The sequence below is a fragment of the Bombina bombina genome, chromosome 1 (genome assembly GCF_027579735.1).
Source record: "Bombina bombina isolate aBomBom1 chromosome 1, aBomBom1.pri, whole genome shotgun sequence".
NCBI classification, from domain to species: Eukaryota; Metazoa; Chordata; class Amphibia; order Anura; family Bombinatoridae; genus Bombina; species Bombina bombina.
In genome coordinates, this window is record NC_069499.1 from 292,055,631 (window position 1) to 292,069,348 (window position 13,718).

Consider the following 13,718-nt stretch of genomic DNA (forward strand, 5'->3'; position numbering starts at 1 on the left):
CTCAGGTGATATTTTCCTGTCAGCTTTTTACAGTTATGCTGCATCACTTTCAAGTGATTTAGCATGAGTATTATTTAAAAGGTTTTACACTGGATTTTTAAATCCGTATCTGTGCATATTCTTCTTTATAGTAATGTCTTATTACATAGTTATATGAAAATTAATGTATACTGTTCTTTTAAGAACCCTTGTTATAAGTGATCACACAGGAAAATTCACATACAATACCATTTGCCTTCAATGTAATATTCTACCAATATAAATACTGATTAGTACTGTGCTGATTTATAAAATAAATGCAGACATGTCAAGATCAAGTAAGTTTAATTCATATGTATTCATCTAATATTACAGTTCTTACGTATCCACAACAAAGAAATGACGCAGTGCGCACCGCTCTGGGTTCCTTCCCGTGTGATAACACGGACCTGAATAGCTGCTGCATTCCCATTTCCTGGAAGATTAGCCCTTTCCAAACGTGGCGTTCACTTAGTCATTACGTCATGATGTCAAAGTGAAGTCTAGTAACCTGGAAGTGACGTAAGCTGTTTGCCCGACCCGAAACATCACTGCCAAGAAAGGCAGAGGTTTATGATGTTTGATATGGAGGGGATGAACGTAACGGGTAGGAGAAACCGGAAACACTGGCAAATAGGGTGTTAAACGTAACTCACTACACAGAACCTAATCTCAAAGAGGTTTTTGCCGGAGAACAGGTATGGTATAGACTTCAATACTGCATGTGATTGACCCTAGGGGAGTCTAATATTGCGCATACAAGGGAATACAGCGTGTGAGAGAGACAGCTAATGTGTATAAGTAGGGTTACTGAATGTGACAGGTACCTAGAAGAGACAGATGTTGTGAATATATAAAGGAATACAAACAGCATCTGACAAACACCTGGGGTAGACACGTATTGTGCATAACCTGGGATACTCACTGCATGTGACAGACATAGATCGTGACAGATATCGTGTATACACGGGGTACGACATGTGATGGACACCTGGGAGAGACAGATATTGTGTATACACAGAGGTACGACATGTGATGGACACCTCATAGAGACAATAGGGATACTGCGTGTGACAGATACCTAGGACAGCTTTTGTTTATAGATAGCTATACAACATCTGATTGACACTTGGGAGTGACTGCGATTGTGTATTGACACCGTGACAGGGGCACTGCACAGGATATACACCTAAGTAATAGTATGTATAGACAGGCCACTGCATGTGACAGATTCCAATTGTCTACAGATATTAATGCATTGTGAGAGAAAGCTAGGATACTGTAGGTGAGAGAAACACCTGGGAAACACCATTATGTATAGAGACTGCCGCATGGGACAGAGTTGGTTACCTGAGAGAATCTTTTGTTCTGTTTAAATAAATAGAAAGGGCAAAATTGAAATGTACATTTCAATTTTACTTTAAATGTTTTTTCATTATATTTTCATTTACAATAAGTGCTTCTAGTAAAAGTTATTAGAGGACCATTATAGTGGAAAAAAAATGACGTGCTCTAATTCGCTAGAGCATGTCACTTTAAGACTAGCAATGCTATGCATTTAACCCTCTTGAAGGGGATAAACACATAGAAGTACTGCTCAGTACCTGCAGAGAACTGCTGGTTCCAAGCAGAAACTGCCACTGATCCAATCAGTTGAATTATGCAACTAGGGCTGCTGATTGGCTCACCATCCATTTTGTGAGGTCAGAGCAGTAATTCTACTATGTGTTTATCCCCTTTGATGGGGTTAAACACCTAACATTGCAGGGTCTCTAGTCTTAAAAATGACATGCTCTAACTAATTAGAGCATGTAATATTTCTTCTGTAATGGTCCTTCAAGTAGCATATACACATATGCTGTGAGTGCCCCGTGCACCAGAATTTGAACATCACACCATAGGAAATCATCAGGGGCTTGTATGACACAAATGAATACTTCACTGATGCAATACACCCCCCACCAGCTCTCTGAACAGGCATGGTGTTTGAATTGTAGTCACACGTAGCATATGTGTTTATGCCACTGAAACACTAATAACATTTACTAGAAGCCTTTTTACTAATGGAAATATATTGCAGAAATGCTTCTATTCAAAATTTGAAATGCATTTGCGCACATTTCAATTTTCCCTTTAAGGCTTACTCAACTTTTTTAAAATCAGGATTCAACAAATCATAGGAACCAAGGGTTCCTAATATTTCCCTCTGGTTTCCTACTACAGCCTTTTTGTTTATTGGTCTAGTCAGACATCATAGAGACCTGGTTCTTTTCTACTCAAGGTTTATAAGAGAGATGCATTATAAAAAGATATGTAGAATAATCAATTTAAAGTGAATGTCAATTTTGATGCTAAAGTGCCCGGTTTTTAGAAATTCTATTAAAAACAGGGGCACTTTATAATTAATCAAAATTTACATTTCACTCCTGTTGTGAAAAAAAACTTACCTTTTAATCTTGACAGCAGCTCCAGCTTCCTCCGGTCGTCGCAAGCCATTTCTGACGGTAGGTCATCCTCCAATCATGGCTCCCCCCCCCCCCCCGGGGAAATCAGTGTCTGATTCCTCACCGTGATTGGAGGAAGCCGGATTCCTCATTTTAGACCCAGGAAGAGGCTTTGCGACGGGTGGAGGAAGCTGGTACGTTTTTTTTTTCACAACAGGAGTGAAATGTAAATTTTGATGAATTACTTAAAGTGCCTCTGTTTTTAATCAAATTTTTAAAAACTGGGCACTTTAGCATCAAAATTGACATTCACTTTAATATGTAGGGGAGCATGTGCATAAATTAAATCTCTTTCCTTAAAGGGTCATGAAACCAACATTTTTTCTTTCATGATTTAGGTAAAACATACAATTTTAAACAACTTTCTAGTTTACTTTTATTACCAAATTTGCTCCATTCTCTTTGTATCATTTGTTGAAGGAGCAGCAGTGCACTACTGGTTTCTAACTGAACACATGGATGAGCCAATGAAAATTGGTGTATATATATATATATATATATATATATATATATATATATATATATATATATATATATATATATATATATATATATATGCAGCCACCAATCAGCAGGTAGAACCTAGGTTCTTAACTGTTTCTGAGCTTTTCTAGATAAACCCTTCAGCAAAGGATAACAAGAGAAGGAAGCAAATTAAACAATAGAAGCAAATTGGAAAGTTGTTTAAAATGTTATGCTCTGTCTAAATCATGAATGTCTAATTATGACTTTACTATCCCTTTAAGGATATCGTACACATATTAATATGTACAGAGATACAAAAAACCTTCAAGAGACATACTTTTTAATGTCTTTATAGTAGACAGATACTGCAGATAAAAAAATGATAGAAACATTCTGTCTGACAGGGAGAGAAAAGTGCCTATGATAGGAGTGATATTTGGTACCAAGTGGTGTAGCTTCTGGGAGAATAACAGGCCTGAAAAAATTGGACTCTGTCAGCATGCAGGGGGATCCACAGCCCATGAAGGTCTCTGACAGTGATGGAAAGATTGACATGGCCCCCAGCCCTCACAACCATCGCTCATCTGGAAAAGGTGTGAACAACAAAGCCTGGCAGTACAGGTAAGAGGCTGAGTGGGAAATAGACAGACATTTTAGGCCGCATCTCTTACTTGCATTAGTGAGATGGATAAATAGTACTTCAGGATTAGCTGTAAATTAGCAGTTAAAACAATTATAATACAGTCGAATAGACAATAACAGGAACATATTGCACCTAAATGACCGCAAGTTGTTGTTATAGATATCAGCTTCTGACATACACATACCTGACGTCATCCTGTGAATTTAGTAGGCAGCAATTTCTATATTTTTATGACTGTAACAGCACTAAAGTTACCTGGTTTTGAAAGTTCATTTTACTTGCTTATAACATTGTGAATTATGCTGATATGTGCTATTTTGCTTAAGTGTTTTCAGTTTTATGGGAGTATTTTTATTGATTTATCATGTGTGATTATATTGTCACTTTTAATCATTAGCCAGCATAACCCAGCACTGGTAACTTTTTTTTATTTCCACTCGTCTTTTGTATATATATTTAGTATTTCCAACAATCTCACTATTTTGAGATGACTAATAATTGTATATAGGAGTCGTATGCTCTGTGTAGGTTTACATTGTGTCAATCTCACAGTCTTGATATGACTAAGTATTTCTTGGAGCCTTATGTGCAGGTTTTTTTTTTTCTCCTTCTGTACACTGAGGATAGTGATTACATGATTGTTTCCAAGGGAAGCCTGTGCTACATGGTTAAAAATCTAAAGCTTGTTTCTTTAAAATATAGTTTGAAAAAATATTAATAACTGTAAATGATGCCAAAGTTAAAGGGACATAAAAGGCAAAATCTTTCAGGATTTAAGGGACATGAAACCCAACATTTTTCTTTTCCTTCTTTTTCATGATTCAAATAGAGCAGGAACAACTTTCCAATTTACTTTTTTTTTCCAATTTGCTTCATTCTCTTGGTATCCTTTTTTGAAGGAGGCGCATGCTCTACTGGGAGCTATCTGAAGACATCTGGTGAACCAATTAAAAGAGGCATTTTTGTGCCGCCACCAATCAGCAGCTAGCTTCCAGTTATGTCTTGCTTCGCCTTAGCCTATCTAGATATGCTTTTTTTATCTAAGGATACCAAGTTAAAGGGACATGAAACCCACATTTTTTTCTTTCATGATTCAGATAGAGAATACAATTTCAAACAACTTTCCAATTTACTTCTATTATTTCATTTGCTTCTTTCTCTTGTTATCCTTTGCTGAAATGTTTATCTAGGCAAGTTCATGTGCAGCAGAGAACCTAGGTCCTAGCTGTTGATTGGTGGCTGCATATATAAACTGATTATCATTGGCTCACCCATGTGTTCAGTTAGAAACCATTAGTGCATTGCTGCTCCTTCAACAAATGATACCAAGAGAATAGAACAGATTAGATAATAGAAGTAAATTAGAAAGTTGTTTAAAATTGTATTCTCTATCTGAATCATGAAATAATTTTTTTGGGTTTCATGTCCCTTTAATGAAGCACTTTAGATAATAGAAGTTAACTGGAAAGTTGTTTTTAAAATCAAATGTAATGTCTGAATCATAAAATAAAAATTTTGGGTTTCATATCCCTTTAGACATGCAATTTTAAGAGACTTTAAATTTTACTTTTACTGTCAAATATATACTTTGCATCATTGTATTTTTATCCTTTGTAGGAAAGCATATCTAGCTAGGCTCAGAAGCATCAATGCACTACTATCTGGTAATTGGTTACCACTCACCATTGGCTGACCAGATTTGTTCTGCTAGTAGTGCATTGTTGTTTAGGACTTTAAAGGGATAGTAAACTCCAACATTTTCTTTTACGATTCAGTTGGAACATACCATTTTAAACAACTTTCCAATTTAATTCTATTATCAAATTTTCTTCATTCTCTTGTTATCCATTGCTGAAGGGACAGCATTGCACTACTGACAGGAAGCTGAAAATATCTATTTAGCCAATCACAAGAGACAAATGTGTGCAGGCACCAATTAGCAGCAGCTCCCACTAGTGTATGATATGTGCATATTCATTTTTTAACAAGGGATACTAAGAGAACGAAGCACATTTTGTTAATAGAAGTGAATTTAAAAGTGTCTTAAAATTACATTCTCTATCTGAATCATGCAAGTTTAATTTTGACTTTCCTATCCCTTTAACCACCTAGTTAGCGCACTTTATTGCAGTATTAATTGCATATAACACATTAGAACAAATTGTTTTTGCATTTCTATGTCATTTTAAATGGACATAAAAGTGTAAACATGCTCTAATATGGTAGATCATTTTACCATTGTACTATTGCTTGTATATTATGTGTTTAACACCTGCAAATTAGTTAAACACATAGTTAAAGTAAGCTCCAAAACAGCAATGCAATTCTGGGATCTAGCTGAACACATCTGGTGAACAAATGAGAAGAGGCATATGTGTGTAGCCACCAGTCAGCAGATAGCTCCTAGTTGTGTATACCTAGGTATGCTTTTCAACCAAGTATATCGTGAGAACAAAGTAAATTGTATGCTCTATATTTATCAAGACATTTTGACTTTCACGTAACTTTAAGTGTGGCAATGTACAAGATAGAGACACTAAATTATTTAATTAAAGGGACAGTCAAGTCCCAAAAAAAACTTTCATGATTCAAATAGGGCATGTAATTTTAAACAACTTTCCAATTTTACTTTTATCACCAATTTTGCTTTGTTCTCTTGGCATTCTTAGTTGAAAGCTAAACCTAGGAGGTTCATATGCTAATTTCTTAGACCTTGAAGGCCACCTCTAATCTGAAAGCATTTTGACAGTTTTTCAACACTAGAGGGAGTTAGTTCATGTATTTCATATAGATAACAATGAGCTCACGCACGTGAAGTTACCAAGGAGAAGCTTAGATACAAGGTAATCACAGAGGTAAAAAGTGTATTATTATACCTGTGTTTGTTATGCAAAACTGGGGAATGTGTAATAAAGGGATTATCTATCTTTTTAAACAACACACATTCTGGTGTTGACTGTCCCTTTAAGCTAAAATCCAGAAGCTTGTGGTATAGACAATATACGGTATGCTCACACTGAATGATAAGATCTGTCTAGTATATAGCATGTTTATTCCCAACAGCATTTTCATTTGTAACTATGTTTCTAATACCCTGGTTTCTTTCTGGCTTAGAGCCATGGCATGTGTTTCATTAACCTCACTTTCCTGCATCGTGACCATACAATTTGCTTTGCTCAGTTATTGTGTTCAGACAAAATCTGCAGCTTGGAGATGTTCGTTGTGCAACATTTGTTGTTGCATAGTTAGCCAACAGCACAATGTCACTACGTTTAGGTTGACAGATGAAGTTTATGTAGAGTTGTGTAATTCTGTCTATTGTAAAAGCTTTGTCATGTGGCATAAGTCAGGTGCTGTTCTCATCCACTTTGCATGTAAGTTCAGATTTAGGACTTTTTATGCAGTTATGTTTTTGTTATTAAAAAAAATAAAATAAATATGCTATAAAAAGAAACTTTGTTTCTTGATGAGCATTTTATTTTTTACAAATCCCTTTCTGCCATATTAATGGAAAATTCTAGTGAAAAATTCTAATAATAAACATGTGAATTAAGCAAAATAAGGGTTACTTGAACACAAGCACTGCACTATAGTGAGAGTGGATCTGATAACCAAGACAGCTACTAAGTGACGGCTGGGTAGCGTATACACTGGACAAAGGAATGATTAACGCCTCGGGCTGGACTCAAGCAAGATTTTATAACGTAACTCAGAATGGCACAGAATTTATATTATGAATGTTTACAGTATGGACAGTGGTCAACTGTGGATAAGTGAAACCACTGTAACTGTGGATAAGGGGTTTTTACTATAGATAGGCACTCAGCCATCAAAATATAAAAAAATTGTGGTTAACGTTTCTGCAAGATTAACAAGAATTTCTCAAGACCAAAATCTTATCCCATGTGCATATAAGCCAAGTAAAAAAAAAATACTATAGAACACGCCCAGTGAAATTAAAACTGTGTAGTCCATAATGGACAGTTTTAATTTTACTGGGTGTGGGTTCTGGAGAGGAGATTGGACCAAGTGTAAACAAGAAAATCTTATGTCATTTAGGCAATATTTAATTTTTTTAAATTTTTTTAAAAAAAAAATATTAATTAAAAAGCTTGGATTTCAGAATATGTTTGGATTTGGGGATTTGTACCTGTATGAGTGTGGCTTACGGGCACACAGGGCCATATAACTGGTAGGACCTGTCGTGTCAGATACCATGTTAAAAGAACCTTCAACACAGTTGATAGCAGTTCGGTATCATATAATGATGCCCCCTCTGCAACTCCAACAGTTCAGGATGATACCACTCAGCATGTCTTTCAAGGAGTGACCACAAGATCAGGGGTACAAGAAGAATTCACGACCACACCCAAGGAGGGGTGGACACAGGCAGATGACCTCTATTACCTGAACATCAGCAGTCGAATACTCATGGATTATAAAGTGAGTATTCTTAATATGGGATTATCATTTGTTTCTACATCTCATATGAATAGTCTTGACACTTATACTTTTGGTGCCTCTGTGTTCTTCCCTTTTCAAATTTCAAAGACAACTTAAATTAAAAGATCATTTTTAGTCTGCTGCAGTAACAATATGTGATGAGACATTTAGTTAGAGAAGCACATTTGAACCAATAAACATCAATTCCAGCATTACAACCTTTACAAGAATGTTGTCTTAATATGTATTAGAGAGTGAAAAACATCCATTCAGGCATAACCTAATTTCTGATTAAAGGGACACAATGAAGACATTGTGTGACAACCCAGACATATTGATATGCCCAGCTGACAACGAGGGGGGCTATTGTGGTTCTTGACTATGTCCAATAAAGCCAAGAAGTACATAACCAACTTGCCGACAGTAAAGTGTATAACATTTTGTGCATGGATCCTAAGAGGACCTTAAAGGGGCAGATTGATTATGACTTGAGAGAGGGACGAATAGTACTTTTTATTTTTTAACCACTTCACATCCTATCAGCACTATCCTATGTACCCTTCCAAAGGTACACAAATATAATACCCTTCTGGTAGACTGATAGTTTCTGCTAGAGGTTCGCTGTTGTAACCCATTGCCAAATATGTGGAAAGTATACTACAACCACATCTGTTACATATGTGTTCTTATATGCGTAATCCGACAGATATCAGAATATTGCTATCCTTTGGCCCAGTTGATAATAAGGATTGGCTGATGTCACTAGCTTTTATATCATCCATCCTCAAAAATATGGATTGTCTATTGAGTAAGCTTTGAGGTCCTTCCCATATATAGGAGTACATGCTTGAGTTATTGAAACTGTCTCCCCCTTAATTATTTTCGCTTTGAAAATAGATTATATCTTCAAATTACGGGCACAGCCATAGACTCAAATATGACACCTGCTTACACCAATCTCTATGTGGATCAGTATGAGAGGCCACAAATACGTCTGTATAGATGTTATATAGATGAGTTATTGGTGATCTTGAATGGCTCTAGAGAGTCCCAATCTGGATGGTTACAACAGATTAATTCTCTTGGCAGTCAGGTCCGATTCTCACCTCCAATAAGTAGATTATTTTGATCTGAGGATTCACAAACTTGAAGGTAAATTATGTACCCCCTTATTTAGAAAAGAAACGGGCAGGAATTCTATCTTCTCAGCAAGGAGTTGCCATCCAACTAGATTAATAAAAGCAATATAAAAAAGAAAACACAACTAATGAGAGTCAGCAGAAAAAACTCTGACCCATGTAATAAAGTCAGAACTTGATAAAATATGTGAGAGATCTATACAAAGGGGTTACCACCATGCACTTAAGGATATTTGGTCAAGTCTACAGGATGTGAAACAGGATGACCTATTGGATAAAAGGGAGATCGTCACTCTTCTTACCACATACTCACCTGATTTTGTTGATCTACTTATAAGTTTAAAGAAACATTGGGATATTGTGTCATTGGATCCCTCTCTATCGTTCCATGATCTTTCGAGGATGACTTTCAGGAGAGGACACAATCTTAGGGCTATGTTGGTGAAGACAAACCCTATACATGGTTATAATAGACCATCATGGCTACAATCTAGTAAGCTTTTTCAGATGTCCCTCATGTACCACATGTAATTCCATGATACCTGGCACAAATATTAGACACCCTCATACTAATCGCTAGTATAATATCATAATTTCAAAATGTGTGGTGTATTTACTTAATTGTTTATGTTGGAAAGACATGTGTTGACACCAGGACTAGGATGACAAACCATTGGTCTGTCATTAGACAGGCATTAAATCTTCTTAGAACACCAACATACTGTGACTGCCCTGATGTTTAGGCCACTTAGGAGGCATGTGGACAGGGCTGAACTCTTACTACAGTGTGAGGCCAGATGGATATATCAATTGAACACTGTTCATCAAAATGGACTTAAAAGGAGAGGAAAGTCAAAATAAAACGTGCATGATTCAGGTAGATCATGTCATTTTAAGACCCTTTTAAATTCACTTCGATTTTCAAATGTGCTTCATTCTCTTGGTATCCCTTTTTTAAAACAAATACGCACATATCCTACACTAGTGGAGATAGTTGCTAATTGTTGCCTACACATATTTGTCTCCTGTGATTGGCTAACTAGATGTGTTCAATAATAATGACCTTACGATAATTAGATAATGAAACAAATTTGTAAATTGGAAAGTTTTTTTTTTTAAATTCTATGTTCTATCCAAATCATGAAAGAAAAGTTTGGGGATTCCTGTCCCTTTTTAATATGAGTTTGGACTGGCATTGCTTTTTATGAATTTTATGTTTGTGATATATATGTTTTTATAATGTGTCACGGATATCCAGCTGCACTGGAAGCATCTATATTGTGCCCAGTATAGAAAAACTGGGATTCATTGCTTTACAAATTATGTGCAGTAGTTGTGTAGTGTATTTACACACATACTTTGCCTTCTTACTTAACAATATTAATAATTGCATTTTGTTACATTTTGATTAGTTTAAGAGACACATGTTGGGTGTTTATACGTTCAATTAGGATACTTTACGTTAATATTTATTTACTGGGGGCATGTTTTTGGGTATTTCGGTTTACTACTGTAATATTTTGTATTGTTTTCGTCTTTATGGATGCAGTTGTATTAATTCACCCATTGTTGTATTGTTATCTTTTTATAAGTTTGTTAGTCCCAGTTTGTAGTAATAGTTGCTGTATGTGTATTATGTTGCAGCATGCTTGGCTGCTCTTACGGTATGTTGAGCTAGTGGCATAACTAGGGGCAATGTAGTGGTTACTAACTTTGACTCTCCATGCATGTTAGATCTTGCACCATGATTTATTTTTCTTTCTTTATATGCTTCTACTTGATCTATTGCCGCATAGACTTGAACCTTGTTTATACAATGTAGCTTATAGGATACTACTGTGTCCGTTTGTATTGGTATGCACCGCCTCCTACCTTATTTTTAATTTATTAGTTAATTTATTAGTTAATGTAACTTGTATTCCTTTTGTTTTGTCCTCTATACATGCCCCATACTTATTACCCCACCCCCCTTATGATTTAGGTAGTTCTTTTGAGGCAGCGGATTTGCTCCATATGTTTGGTTGCTTGTTTTTATGTATTATGCATACCGGTAACAGGATATGTTGATGGCTGTTTTATACAATATTCTTATTATGGATACACTGTGGTTAAGGTTGCACAGTTTGATTTAGATGTTTATAACAACAACAACAAAAAAACACCTATGGGGGTATGGGGCTTTTGTCCCATCCCTTCCTTATACTCCCACCTAAAATGATCACTGATCCCATGGTGCAGAGAGAGGTGATCAGCTTAGTGGGAGGGATGGGACAACAGTCCCATACCCTCAGTTTTTAATTATTAATGGATTTACGTTTTATTAGCTATCAAAACAGAAAATGTACACTTTCACTGGGGTTAATGGTGAATGTGGGATAAATTGCCCATGATAATTGAAAGATGGCATTTTTCAGTTGTCGCAAAAATGACATGATTGCACAGGCCCTGTTACTTGCTGCAAATCTGTGGACACTTCTTGGTATATGTTCTGAAGAGACAAGGGGTATTTTTATTTTTTGCTAATTACCTCTACTCATGAATCTGCTGAGAATTAAGAAGATGTATTCCTTTACCTTTTTTTTTTTTTTTTTTTTTTGAGAACAAATATTTTTATTAAAATAATACAGATACAAATGGATGTATCAAGATGCAGATTACAGGTACACATCAGGATATGAACATTTAAGATATGTACATATGGAAACTGAGTAGATCATAAAAAAATAAAGCACAAGCAATCTATAGTAATATAGGTGTGCTTATGCTATATTGTTAACGTGGATTTTTTATTTTTACTAGTATTATATTCTCTACTAATTGTTAAGGAAAGAGCAGACAAAATGCAAAAAAAAAAAAAAAAAAAAGCAAAACAGTAAATCAAGAGATATAACTGACAGACTGTACCTGCAATTAGAGGGGACCATTGTCAGATTCCTTGTCCGTTTTAAGAAATCTATACATTTTAATGAGTTTAATTGGCTTTTATTATAGTTTACAGTTGATAGGCCTGTAACATGCTGCAAGTTGCACGGCGGTTCATTCATTTAATACACTTTTCAATTAATTTATATTAGCAAATTTACTTTGTTCTCTTGGTATCCTTTGTTGAAAAGACTGTACATAACATATCCTACTCTACTGGGAGATAGCTGGTGAGAGCCTCATCTGGAGAACAAAAGAGGTGTTCCAGGATCGCAAGTTTGACTGCATGTTTAACCCTTTTGAAGGAGTTAAACACATAATAAAAGAAGGGAATTTGTTTAGCAATAAAATGTTCTAACAACATGGAGTATTTGATTTTTACACTATAATGTCTTTATCATATACTAGCGGGACACATAGCAAACACATCTCTTGTGCCACCTACAGAAAAGGATGTGCTTACATCAGCCAATGTCTGCAGGAAAAACAAAAAGATTGTTTTAGAGCACGTCAGCGTTTAGATAATATCTACAGTAATAGCTTTTACTAGAAGCATTTTTGCCAATACATGGATACTGCTAATAATGTTTATATTTAAAGATGTGATTCATCTATGTGCAAATTTTGACCGGAATGTCCCTTTAATTTTTTCCAATCGTTGCTGACTTTTGTAGAGAGGAGTTTTGTCTAGAATTAGCGGTTTTATCCGCTGACCATTGTGTCCTTTTGTTGCAGAATAAAATATGCTTTGATGGACTGCATATGTGTAAATTCAAGAAAGTAATAGAAGTCAGTCTGAACAGGACAGAAAGGAAAGATAGGGGTTGTTGTTTCTTGGAGATCAGTCAGAGGCTGAGTGCTTTGGAAAGATCTGCTGCTTCATCAGGTATTCAGGTCATTGGTTAACCTGGTGTCAAAGGCAATATCAAGTTTAGTTAAAAGCTGTTAATGTGTAATTCCGTAGCTATTACTTATGCATGTGCATATTGACATAGATCTTTAATAACCACTGGTAATTCAAGCATAGGGCAAGTACACACACACATACAAATATTGGTACAAATCCCCCATTCCAGAATTCCAAAATACAAACTTATTCTGAAATCCAAACTTTTTAATTAATATGTAAGAAAAAAAACATATAATATTAAACTTTACTATTTTTCCCTGCATGGAAGTCACTATCTTTGGTTTGGTTTTTGTGTTCTAAAGTGCAAATACTAGTCTATAGTTGTTTAAAACAATTGATATTACCTTTCTGATTACAGTACTATGTATACAAAAGTTATAGAAATGATCTAAAACTACCTTTAGGTTGCATGTATAAGATGTATTATGACATGTAAATATTACCTAAATGAATGACATAAGATGTTTATACTTGTTCCAAAATCCAAACCTTTTCCAGTCCCAAGCAGTTTGGTAAAGGGTTTTCTACCTGTGCACACACATACACAATTTGAATTAAATCAATAGTTAGTAAGAATCAATTTAAATAATGGTTTTCTTCATTTTTTTCACATTATTTTCCATTTATATCAGAAAATTGCTAATTAAAGTGACAGTCTACACCAAAATTTTTCT

At 35.3% G+C, this 13,718-nt stretch overlaps 1 protein-coding gene across 2 annotated transcripts in view; it reads left to right on the forward strand.

Annotated features, from left to right (window-relative positions):
* Positions 1 to 526: 526 nt before the first annotated feature.
* The window catches only part of OSBPL11 (oxysterol binding protein like 11), a 223,330-nt gene continuing 210,138 nt past the window's right edge, over positions 527 to 13,718 (forward strand). Inside the window, exons 1-2 of one of the 2 annotated variants that reach the window (XM_053698047.1) lie at positions 527 to 716; positions 3,392 to 3,608. In XM_053698047.1, coding sequence (XP_053554022.1) covers positions 3,487 to 3,608 — 122 coding nt within the window. In that variant the 5' untranslated portion in view covers positions 527 to 716; positions 3,392 to 3,486. The remainder of the gene's footprint in view (positions 717 to 3,391; positions 3,609 to 13,718) is intronic. The other variant, XM_053698048.1, reaches the window with a different exon arrangement.